The following is a 13,123-nucleotide window of genomic DNA, read 5'->3' as shown; positions in this document are numbered from 1 at the left end:
ATCAATTTTTTCTTATATCTGCATGAAGTATTTTGAAAATAGAAATCATCACAGAAATCATTATGACATAATATACAGTAATTTTCATAGGTCATTTTAATACAAGTTTTTGTAAGCTTTTTACTTTAGTTTGCATTTTATTTATTTATTTAAATTTTTGTACTAAAATGCTTTCAAAACTCTTGCAACCAGCATCTATTATACGACATTCGCTACATTCGTTCAAAATGAAACACCCAAATCAAATTATTGTGAGAAATTCAGGCGATTATTTGCCGGCTACACAATATGACATTCCCATACCGAAGAGACTGCATATTCTTTACGTTTTGAGGGTTTACTGGGAAACAATTCCCTTATTCGCGGTCACCATGACTAGCTGTACTTTATGCGTTCTAGCTTGCATTTGGGCATCTCTAAATAAGGTGCGTAACATTTTGGTCTAGCATTTTTTTAAGAACACTACATCGTTGCAATAGCGGCCCTTTGTTTTATAATCTATCTATAAGCACAGAACAAATAACTAGTAGCTAGCTACTAGCTAGTAAAAGGCTAAACATATTGAAGAAGCGAACAATATTTTTGTCTTACAATCATCGTGGTATAAAATTTATTCTTTTGTTAAATTATGTACCGTGATCGTTATACATATATTGAAGCATCCGTATCCGCATCCGATCTTTTTACCCGACTTCGAAAGACTGGAGGGTTATGTTTTTCGAGAGAATGTATGTATATTTATTTGGCACAATCTAAAACACAATCTGCTTTACGGATTTTGAATTATGAGGTGTCGTTATAATTATCAAAAGGTTGTAGTGACATAGGCTATATACCTAAGCAGTCAGGTTTTTTTTAAATATTAATTAATAGCTACGCTCCGTGGTTTACTTAGCGTAATGATAATATATATCTTCCTTGATAAATGGGCTATCTAACACCGAAAGAATTTTTCTATTCGGAACAGTAGTTCCAGAGATTAGTGCGTTCAAACAAACAAACTCTTCAGCTTTATAATATTAGTATAGATATTTATTCTTGTTACAGGTAGACGTCGTGTATACTACCCACAACCGTGATTGTATATCCCGTACCATGGATCTGCGGAACCCTTCAGTGCACAAAATCATAATTATAAACCAACGCTACGAACCGTGGCCCGAGATGCAAGACGTTCTGGATAAAATGACGCTCGCGCAAAAGAGGGCGCTGATGCGCGCACAGTCTTGTAAACACGCATAAACGAGGGGTACTATTTTTGGAAATATTTATTTTATCATTTATTTTTATCATTTATTTTATCATTTATATATCGTTTTTACATTTATCATTTTAATTATAATAAATAATGAAGTGTTTTGATCTGTTGTGACCACGTTTTCCTATTTTATTATAGCGGGTAGATATAAAAGAATTAGTGCCAGTTATACTGTGTTAATTAATTATGCGTGACACAGGAAAGACACACTAAAGAAGCAAACGGTTTTATAATAAAAAGGAAGTAAAAAGGACACAGTAAGTGATTTGGATAACAGCAATTTACTTATACCTACTAGCAATTTTGGAGGTGTATGGAATCTGGATCAATTATTTTAATCAACGAGTAGTGCATACATAAAAATAGAATACATCTATGCGTCTATACTTTTATATTAGTGCTCTTGAAATTTTAAAATTAGAATGCTAAGCAAATCTAGTATCGTCTGATATTTGTACATAGTGTACTTAGGTATTGGTACAGGACAGGTTTTTATACATACGTATTTTTAATTTTTTTTGTTTTAAAATGCTTTCAAAATTTCTAAAACCATCGCGTGTCTTACGTCCTTCCTTGCTAATGTTATTAAAGCAACCAAATAGGGTTATTGTTAGAACTTCGAGTTTAGTTCCACCAACACAGTATGATATTCCTATACCTAAAAGATTAAAACTTCTCTACGTAATGAAGGTTCATTGGGAGACTATACCGTTATTTTTCGTGACCGCTCTCAGTTTTATATTGTGCTTTCTAGCGTGCGTTTGGGCTACGCAACATAAGGTAATGTTTGATTCAATTGTGGTAATTTATCTAGTAACCTATTTTCAGTATTTAGTCTATCAGTAGTCGCTAGATATATTAAAATATAAAAAGTCCTCCGCTGCGTCTCTGTGTCGCGATAAACTCATAAGTCACTGCACCGATTTACATTCAGTTCTCATCAATGTACCTACAGCGTGGTTTCCGAATAAGATTCAAGTATCTAAATTAGATGCGAGCAAAGCTGCGGGCGGGAACGTTAGTGTGAAAGAAAACTCTGTAATCTCTTGATATTTTAAACGAACTTTTTATTTCTAAATAGTAGTACATATTATATACAAAAACATGTCATTTCCTTCACAGGTGGACGTCGTATTTAAAAACCACAGTCCCGCTAACAATATATCTAGAACAATGGATTTGCGCAACCCAACAGTCCATAAGATGATGATCATCAACCAACGCTATGAACCCTGGCCGGAATTACAAGATGTTTTGGATAAAATGGCACTTGCTGAAAACACAGAGAAGACAAGAATTCAACCTTGTTCATAGCTTTGAAAGTAAAGTACTATATGATGGTAAATCTATACGAGTTTTTATTTTATTAGAAAGCTTTTATACTAATTTTAAGTACATAAATGCTTCACATCATTTAAAATTTGCAATACGTGTAACGTGTATTTATTTTAAAAGTACGCATTATTAAAATGTAATTGCAATATGGAAAGGTATAAGCTTGGTATAAATTACATGAGCCATCGTGATTTCATATGAACATGGCCTATGTGATTTAAGCGAAATCGATGAGTTGCGTTCTAAATGCGCGACTAATTCCACATAAATGTTAACTAACAAAAATTCAACAGTAAAAGAAATTAAACAAAAGTTGAAACAGTCTGCGTCTTGTCTGCGTGGATAGCAAGAATAAATTGTATCCTGTGATTGTATCTGTATCTAAATTATTTTTTTTCGTCGCATGGCAATTTTTTCTTGACTGTTATCTATGATTATGAAGACGCGCCAAAATTGAAATTCTTTCGTTCGTTCTCGAGAACCTAAGTTCAAACGTCAATCACCTATACGCGCCATAGTATTCTACAGCTTTTTCTGTCGTAATAATTATTTTATAAAATCTGTACAAAATTTATTAAAGTGCAATTTCAACTGGCATCGACATGGAACGGTTTGTCGTCATTTCAGCTTCAGGTAAAGTTTATTAATATTGTAAGGTTAGGAATAAGATTTTATATTAGTCGAACAACCATATAGGCTGGGGTAGAAGCCTTTGAAAATAATGAAAAGATAAAAAAAATCGCAGTCGGATGAAACCCATTAGAAAAGGAGGGGAATATGATAAAAATGTAAGGAAAAATAAATTACGGTCAATCCGAGTTCGGGAAGCGGGAGGGGGGAGCTTTTAAGAGAAAAAAATGGTTTCTCTCGATTTCCGACAAAACTACAAGTCCTATAGAAAAAAGTTCAATGGCAAAGTTGTAGGTAATTAAAAGTTCTACAACTTTTGTATTCACAATTTTTTCACATAACCTAAAAATTTAGGTGAAAAATTCAAAAAACCAAGTTTTTGGTCTTTTATTTCTATCTACTTCAAAATTTATTTTTTTTCTACGAAATTTGGTAGAAACTTACTTTATTATGTCCCAAATACATATAAATACATATAAATTTATTTGATTGAAAATATTTATTTTTTCACCTTATTTTGAATTGTAATCTTATTTTTAACAGTGTGATAATGAGGGTAGTTTGCGCCTCGAAAGTTAACAGCTGTTTTTAAAAGTTCTGTGAATAATTAATTGTATTTAAAGTATATAAGTTACATATCACTGTGTAATTGGTGAATTTAGTGGGACATATTTATGTGAAGCAGGTTTGCAAGTAAAAATTGTTTCTTAACTTTACTATTTACGTATTTATCTATCATGAATTGCGCTGCGTGTAAGAAACTTTTAAGGCATGATGAAAAACTTGACTGTACTACCTGTGCGGGGTCTTATCACTACAAGTGTATCAATATTTCCGTCGACTACTTCAAGAAAAATCTTAAAGAATTAAAACGATCGTGGCTTTGTCCTCTCTGTAAGAACGTTACATCTCGACGTAAAGGCGATGAAACACCCGCTAAAGCCCAGTTAGAAAACACTTCTCATGAAACCAGCTCATCATCAAATAGTTCCCCTGTCATCCCACCTTCCCCATTTACTTACGATCAGTTGAAATCCCTACTTGAAAGTAATATAAGTGCCGCCCTCACTGAGATAAAAAAAGAATTCTCGAATATTATTAACATCTTGCGTGATCAACTGGCTGATTATCAAAACGAGCTGCATACTCACAAGGAGAAAATCCTGGCACTGGAAAACGATAACGTCTCACTGAGGGCCGAATTAAGCACCATACGCGATCAACTTTCTTCCCGGGACACAACTAATCTTAGTGATACCGTTAATGCATTACAATTCGAGTTAAACGAACGTTATCAGCTTGATTTACTCAATGATATAGAAATATCTGGCATTCCCGAAACTAACAACGAGTCCCTGACACATCTTGTTATCACCACTGCACTAAAACTCGGCATCGAAATCGAAGAACGCGACATCGTATGTGCTTATCGCATAGGGTCTAAACATCGTACTAATGATTCTACGATTTCTACGAATGGCTTGCACCTTGATTCCCGCTCCCCGCGTCCCCGGCTTATCGCTGTTAAACTCACGCGCCGATCAATAAAGAATGATTTTATAAAGCAGGCTCGCATTAAACGCAACTTAACAACAGCTGATCTTGGACTCCCACCCCACCATCAAAAATCAATTTATATTAATGAAAGATTAACTAAATCTAATCGCCTACTTTTCGGTAAACTACGTGAAATGTGTAAGGCACAAAATTGGAGATTTGCCTGGACGAAAGAGGGACGTATATATGCAAGGCAAAGTGAAACCACAAAAATTTGTTTATTTCGTAATGAACACGACATTACCCGTGTATTCAGAAACAAAAATGTGCCGTACAATGTTGATAACAAAAATTAGATATAATATTGTATTATATTTTAATAAGCTTGAGTTTTATATATTTGAATATTTTGTATGTATTTGTAGTGGATTGCGCCATATATTTGAATATGATATTAATCTGTTATTGAACTATTCATTTTCTATCTTGTATTCAATTTCAATACTTAAAATTATGTACTTTATATTGTGGTCAGACCCTTTCTTTGTACTCAACTTTTTTCTAAATAATGTGTTACGTTTAAACTGTATGAACTTATATTATAGTATTGTGAAAATTGTTTTAATTCTTAATTTAATATTATTTTTTGTCGCTATTTTAATTAAACAAAAGGTAGATAACTGTGATTGCGTTGTGGTTGTGCGAAACTTGGTATCATGGTCAGTTATGGCTATATTATATTATGTTAAATCTATTATTCTGTTCATTTACTTCCTACTCCACGATACAGCTGATAATTCTTCAGGTACCATTTTGGACACTGAACATATAAAAAAATATAAAATCATATCATATTGTGAACTTTTAAGAATTTTGGGAATGCTATTGAATAAATTTTATCCTATATCTTTTATCTTACACAATCAAATAATATTACTTTATTATTTATATATTACAACATACCTAAGTACTACCATATGAGATTATAACATATGCTAACATTATCTTTAATATTATTTTTGTTATTCCAGTTGTATCTAAAAGTATGTATTTTCACAAAACATTATTTATTACCTTAAATTTTTATTATAGTTTACCATACATTTATCAATTAAATAATCGCACCCGGGATACGTATGATTTTAAAATTATTGCATTAGGTATTTACTATTTATTATTTAATTGTTATGGCCAAGTCTACTAGTTTAATTATTGGATTTTTTAATGCGGGTTCTCTAGGTACACGACAGGATGAGTTCCGTGCTGCATTTGATCGCTCACAACCAGATATCTTTGCGATCAATGAGACCTGGCTTCGGGATGGGCAGGAAGCACATGCTCCTTCATTGCCCGGCTTTAATCTCCGTCACCGACCCCGCCCACCCGAAGTACGCAGTAGGGGTGGAGGTGTAGGGTTCTACGTAAGGCGTGGTATGAGAGTGCGAGACTGTACCATTCCCTCTTCTCCTGCATCTGTCGAACAGATGTGGCTGAGGATGAAGATAAACTCTCGTCGCGTCATTGTCGGCACAGCATACCGCCCGCCATGGCTTAGCGTCGATGTCTTTTTGGACACTTTAACAGACACTATATCTGCATTCAGTGACTACGACTATCTGGTGCTAACTGGTGATTTTAATATAAATCTCATTAACAAACGAGACCCAAATACCGCACGCTTGAATGCATTCTTACAATCTCTGCAATTGGTAAATCATGTCAATGAGCCTACACACTTCACCGATCATAGTCAGTCACTTATTGATGTTGTTTGTACAAATGCTCCTGTAGCTAAAATAAAAGTTGAACATATCCCAGACCTTGGTGCTCATGCAATTATCACAACAGAATTCAAATTAAGAAAAAACACCTGTTCCCCCAAACACATAATATTTAGACCCTTAAAAGACATAGATCTTAATAAATTTAATAAAGCTGTTTCTGTTCTTCCCTGGGATACAATTGCGCGTTTATCCGATGTGAATCAGATGGTAGATGCATTCAATCACTTGATTATAAACTTATTTGACTCATTTGCCCCTATAAAGAAGTCTTTAATAAAAAAAGTGTCGTATCCATGGTTAACTAGTAACGTAAGGTACATGATGAAGTTGAGAGATGAGCAACATTATAAATATCGAAAAACTAACCTTGACGTTCATCTTCAGGACTATAAAAATTTGAAAGGATTAGTGAACACTAGCTTGTTCTATGAAAAGAAAGCCTTCTTCGATCATAACATAAACCAACACAAGAATAACGCTAAACTTCTGTGGAAAAATTTGAAAAGAAATATTATCCCTGATTTTAAATGCACTGGTGAGATCCCGCAATATTTGTGTGACGCCGACGCAATAAATAAACATTTCCTGGATGTTCCCGGTCAAAGTACTGCTGACCCTGTCGACCTTGCTTATTTTGACGAAAATCGTTATTGTGACAGTACTTTTACATTCGAACCCGTTACTGAAAGCTATGTCGGAAAACTTATTCTGGACATCAAAAGTAATGCAGAAGGAGTCGATGGAATAACCAGGGACATGTTTCTTTTAACACTTCCACATTCTCTTCATGCTTTTACTGCAATTATTAATACATCTCTCTCTTCTTCACTTTTCCCATCGCAGTGGAAGACAGCCCTGGTGCGGCCCATACCGAAAAACAACAATCCCACTGCCCTCAAGGACCTTAGGCCAATCAGTATTCTTCCTTACCTCTCCAAGATCTTAGAGCGAGTTGTCTACAACCAAGTCACTAAGTACTGCGAATCAAATAATATTTTACCGGAGTACCAGTCAGGTTTTAGAAAACTTCGTAGTACCTGTACTGCATTGATTGATGTTGTGGATAACTTGCTCTCTGCACGCGACAATGGCCAGCCATCGATTCTAACGCTGCTTGATTTTTCTAGGGCCTTTGACTGTATAAATATTTCTCTTCTTCTCTCAAAGCTTAATTTCTATGGTTTCAATCCTATTGCTTCATCTTGGTTTGATAGCTATCTTCGCCAACGTCACCAAAGAGTAATGCTGGTTAAAGGTGACGGAAACAGAGATCTTTCTTCGCTTGTGCCTGTCAATAGAGGAGTTCCTCAGGGCTCTATTCTCGGTCCTCTTTTATTTATCATGTACTCGGCAGATATCACCTCTTGCATAAATAACTCCCAATATCATTTATATGCCGATGATTTGCAACTTTACATACCTATTGATAGAGATCGAATAGAAGAATGCACCAGGAAAATGAATGAGGATTTGGAACGCATATCAGACTGGTCTCATAAAAACTCATTGGTTCTTAATCCATCCAAGTCTAAATATCTTGTTGTTGGGTCTAAGAAGCAAGTCGCTGACTTGGTTAAAGCAGATCCCACTGTTTTTGTAAACTCCACCCCTATAGAGCGGGTTACAATTGCTCGTAATCTGGGCATCGATTTCGACGCTCAGTTAAGGTTCGAAGATTATGTCACTAATTTAGTTAGTAATTGCTTTTATCGACTCAAAGTTCTTTACGACGGTACATACCTGTTGCTATTGACGAAGCGTTTTTAAAATCACAAATTTGATTATATCATTATAACTGCCGTTACATCACTTGTAGTACTTTTGAAGAACACAGTGAACAACTATAATCAGTGATTAGACTCCGTATTGTGGCTAAAAACTAGAAGATTTATTTCACGCTTTGGCCGTTAATAATCTTATTGGAGGTAGGTGAATAATAATTTATAATTGGAACGACCTTCACCTTCACCTTCTGTCACTCGCATTTGGCATATGTCATATCTGAATGATATTTGTGCAAAGAGAACGGACTAGGGAGACGTAGTGTTGCCATACTAAGAAATTTTGCCCAATTTTGTGGAAAATTAATTTCTACCTGATATAAATTAACAATGGATTGCGGGAAGTGTAAGAAGAATATAAATGATAAAGATATGATAAAATGCAATTCATGTGATATGTTTTTACATTATCAGTGTGCTAATTTATCAGAAACTGAATTTAAAAAAATACTTCCAATGAATAAAATTAAATGGAAATGTCTATTATGTAAGTCTAAAAAACAAGGATTGCTTAGTGGGTCTTCTTCCCCCAAAGAAAACAGTGCACCGACACAAATTCTCAATATGAACTCGCAAATGCTTATGCAGTATTTCGACGAAAAATTCGAAAGTTGGCAACAAAAGTGGCGGGACGACCTCCATGCAGCAATTCGGGAAGTATCGTCATCATTTAAAAGTGATATAGAAAGGCTAGAGACGCGGTTACTGGAGTCGGAGCAACGTATTACGGAACTGGAGCAAGTAATAAGTACATCTAAATCTTTTAATCAGCCCGACTTGTCTCAGGAGAATACCCAACTTCGCGCTGACCTGAAACATCTTCAGTCCAAGCTCGATGATCTCGATCAAGCTTCCCGCAACTGTAACGTGGAAATTCAAAATGTGCCCGAGAAAAAGACTGAAAATCTCATTCACCTCTCCATTGAGATGGGTAAATTAATCGGCGTGAAAATTACTGAGACTGATATAAGATCCGTGCATCGTGTGGCTCCCGGTTCTACTAGCAATCGTCCAAAAAATATTATTCTGCAACTTTCCTCCCGAAGACTACGTGACAATATAATAGCGGCGGCGCGGGCGCGCCGCACACTCACGGTCGCGGCGCTGCTCGGTACTCCAACATCTGCCGCCACCGCAGTCTCTCAAAGTGTGCGTTTCTATATAAATGAACATTTAACACTCAAGAACAAAATGTTATTTAGATCCGTTAGACAACATGCGCAAAATATGTCCTATAAATACGTGTGGGTAAAAAATGCTTGTATTCTTATACGGAAAACCGATGAATCTCGTGCTATACATATAAAAGATATTTGTGATCTAGATAAAATAAAGTGACTATTATTGTTGAGATTAAGTCACACTCTTATAGAATATCGTTATTCAAATTATTATATTATGTACGTCTTACTAACCGGAAGCATGAAAACAAAATTCAAAAAAAGTATTGCAAATATTTCTGACATATTGTATTATTTTTGTTTTAATAATGCAAACAAGTAAATTGTCCATATTTTACCAAAACTGTGGTGGCTTAAAAACAAAACTTAATGAATTAAAATTAAACTTACTTGCGGCTGATTACGATGTTGTAATATTGGTGGAGACATGGCTTTCCAATAGTATACTTGATTCGGAAATACTCGTTATGGTACGGGAGCTATTAACGTTGAAAAAGAAGTCATTTTAGTATAGCTGGTTTTTTGATATATTGTTCCTCTAGCTATTTCGGTTAGAGTCCGCGCAGTCTGGCTGGCCGGAGTGGTTGCGTTCAGTAGTGCGCATCTTATTTGCACAGGAAATTATCCTTAATTTAAAGTCATTTTTTAACGCGTAATTTTTAAACTTTTGCCTTTAGATAGATCCATCAATCATAATTTTTTTATTGCAAGACGTTTTTTTCGTTGTAAAATAGGTGCCAGACGCAATTTTTAATTTCGTTTTTATAAAAAATTCAAATTATTTTAGAATGTCTGTAAATTTCATATTATGTTCTTCAAACATAATATAATCTAAAATTAATTAGCCAGACGCTAATTCGATTGTTAAGTATTAAATATGTACAAATAAAAACGTAGTGAAAGTAGGTAAGTATAACAATTTGATGATTGTGTATATGGAGAGATAGTTTAAAGTGCAAGAGAGATAGAAAGGGTCGGCCGCGAAAATTAAATAACAATAAAAAATAACTTATTTTTTTCGAAAATATACCTAAGATGCATAGAAATTGAATTGTTCCTACTCTAGGATTCCCTGTGTTGTGGGAACAAGTACCTTCCATTGGTACATTTACGGGCTTCGCCCGCGTTTTCAAAGAAAAACCCGCATAGTTCCCGTTCCCGTGGGATTTCCGGGATAAAACCTAGCCTATGTTACTCGTGGATAATGTAGCTTTCGAATGGTGAAAGAATTTTTAAAATCGGTCCAGTAGTTTATGAGCCTATTCATTACAATCAAACAAACAAACAAACAAAGCTTTCCTCTTTATAATATTAGTGTAGATATAGCCGGGCGGCCGGCTGGTACCGCCGCAAACGCTACGTCCCGCAATTTTTAAATCTGTAATATCTTCGAAAATATTCACTGAAATCCATGTGTAAAAGGCCATATAGATCTATATTAAATGAACAATGTATTCAAGGTCTTTAATTGGTTAAGGATTAATGCTGTATTGGTTAAAATCGCTTCGAAAATTAGCCATTATTTGTCGTAAAAAGTAAATGATAAAAAAAGTTATTGTGGGTTATCCATAAGAGATAGACATATACCATCACGGACTTTTCTGTAGACCTTTTCAATGTAGTTAGTACATTATTTTGATAAAACTCGTAGGGTGCCTCCGTTTGCACTGTAAGTGGAAAAATTGTAATTATTTACGTAATCACATTAGAAACCTCAAAAATAACAGTAGGTACTTCTCCACTATTTAATGGATGTTATTATACATATAAACCTCCCAATTGAATCACTCTATCTATTTAAAAAAACCACATCAAAATCCGTTGCGTAGTTTCAAAGATTTAAAGAGACATAGGGACAGAGAAAGCGACTTTTTTTTATACCTACTATGTAGTGATGATGATAACAATATTAATTCATTAATCTTAATTCTTAATATATATACATAAATCTCGTGTCATAATGTTTGTCCTCAATGGACTCCTAAACCACTTAACCGATTATAATAAAATTCGCACACCATGTGCAGTTCGATTCAACTTGAGAGATAGGATAGTTTATACATGTAGGTACCACGGGCGAAGCCGGGGCGGACCGCTAGTATACCTACCTATATAAATTCATGCTAACTACTTTAGTTAAATTCAATACAAACTTAAACATGCGTGTGTGTGTGTGTTCACGTGTGTGTGTCGTGTGTGGTGTGGTGTGTGTGTGTTGTGTGTGTGTACGTGTGTACATCAATAATATTGAAACAAACTTTCTAGTTGTTTACAGATGATGGAATATTGGAAAACAATAACAATTCCTTAGACGATAACATAAATAATTCTGACAGTGTGAGGAAAGATGATGATGATGATGATTATGAAGATGGCTTTTTAAATTTAACAATGTAATTGTTTAACCTTCATTGATAAAGTTTTTATTCCATTCTTTTCAATGTATGGTAACTTTAATTTATTTTTCACTTTTATGTTTATTTTTTTTCATTTAAGCTTTTATTTATAAGAACAAGTGTAAATAATATTGTATTCTTGCAATTATTTCCTGTCGCATAGTTAAAATACACTAGCTGATGAGCTGCATGCTTCATTACTTTTTTTTATTTATACACATTATTTAATACTTAACAATCGAATTAGCGTCTGGCTAATTCATTTTAGATTATATTATGTTTGAAGAACATAATATGAAATTTACAGACATTCTAAAATAATTTGAATTTTTTATAAAAACGAAATAAAAAATTGCGTCTGGCACCTATTTAACAACGAAAAAAACGTCTTGCAATAAAAAAATTATGTCTAATGGATCTATCTAAAGGTAAAATATTAAAAATTACGCGTTAAAAAATGACTTTAAATTAAGGAAATTATCCTGTGCAGAAGAGATGCGCACTAAAAAACGCAACCACTGCGACCAGCCAGACAGCCCGGACTCTAACCGAAATAGCAAGAGGAACAGTATATCAAAGAACCAACTATACTAAAATGCTCACTTGTCAACGTTGGTAGCTCCTATACGATTAATAATTATTCTATGTTTCGCCGAGATCGAAATCTTAGTATATTTAATAAAAAAGGCGGTGGGGGTGTTTTAATAATGGTTAAAAGTTCAATTAATGTCTTGAGGAGGTTTGATTTGGAGACCGATAACCTAGAAGAATTATATTTACATTTTCCATCATACTCAGATTTGCTTTTATGTGCTTGTTATATTCCGCCAGTTTCTAGAAATAATATTTACGATAGATTTTTTTACAAACTTCATGACATCTATACAAATTGTACATTCAGTAATTTTCTTATAATAGGTGATTTTAATCTATCCTATCTCAAATGGTCATCGGACTGCCCCTCGTCGGACCCACTATCATGTGACACGGATACGGCTAAGTTATTATCATACACTATGTCCTACCTTAACTTAAAGCAATATAACACTATTTCAAATGAGAATAATAAAATACTCGACCTTATTCTAAGTAATATTGTAGGAACTTCTGTTTGTGTTGCAGATGACCCGTTGCTTAACGTAGTTCCACACCATCCACCCCTAGATACCGTAGTGCAAATAGATACTCAACTCGAGCTTATGTGTAGCGCTCCCAAAACAAAACGAAACTTTTTTAAAGCTAACTATGATTTGATTAACCA

General features: G+C 34.4%; 2 protein-coding genes and 1 long non-coding RNA gene across 3 annotated transcripts; all 3 read left to right on the top strand.

Moving 5' to 3' along the window:
• Window positions 1-167: 167 nt before the first annotated feature.
• On the top strand, window positions 168-1,242 carry LOC149475516 (uncharacterized). Its single transcript, XM_089713255.1, has 2 exons — window positions 168-425; window positions 1,048-1,242. The coding sequence occupies exons 1-2, from the start codon at window positions 168-170 to the stop codon at window positions 1,240-1,242; spliced, it is 453 nt and encodes a 150-aa protein (XP_089569381.1).
• Window positions 1,243-1,444: 202 nt separating this feature from the next.
• Window positions 1,445-2,413, top strand: LOC149475515 (uncharacterized). Its single transcript, XR_016318056.1, has 3 exons — window positions 1,445-1,569; window positions 2,013-2,038; window positions 2,381-2,413. It is a non-coding gene; the product is annotated as an uncharacterized LOC149475515 (long non-coding RNA).
• A 6,001-nt stretch (window positions 2,414-8,414) lies between these two features.
• On the top strand, window positions 8,415-12,490 carry LOC149475514 (uncharacterized). The gene has a single exon (XM_089713229.1). The coding sequence runs from the start codon at window positions 8,616-8,618 to the stop codon at window positions 9,621-9,623; it is 1,008 nt and encodes a 335-aa protein (XP_089569355.1). The 5' UTR covers window positions 8,415-8,615; the 3' UTR covers window positions 9,624-12,490.
• Window positions 12,491-13,123: the final 633 nt, after the last annotated feature.

This window comes from Colias philodice, chromosome 30 (genome assembly GCF_061535455.1).
Source record: "Colias philodice isolate Cphi_HAF_F1 chromosome 30, ilColPhil1 Martin Lab GWU primary, whole genome shotgun sequence".
Classification (NCBI taxonomy): domain Eukaryota; kingdom Metazoa; phylum Arthropoda; class Insecta; order Lepidoptera; family Pieridae; genus Colias; species Colias philodice.
This window is presented reverse-complemented; position numbering and strand designations above follow the sequence as displayed.

What these genes read in the sequence shown, in the direction of transcription:
- LOC149475516 (XM_089713255.1), top strand. Translation starts at nt 168, where the DNA reads ATGCTTTCAAAACTCTTGCAACCAGCATCTATTATACGACATTCGCTA. An exon ending in TTTGGGCATCTCTAAATAAG is followed by an intron (nt 426 to 1,047) that starts GTGCGTAACATT and finishes TTCTTGTTACAG; the next exon opens with GTAGACGTCGTGTATACTAC.
- LOC149475514 (XM_089713229.1), top strand. Translation starts at nt 8,616, where the DNA reads ATGGATTGCGGGAAGTGTAAGAAGAATATAAATGATAAAGATATGATA.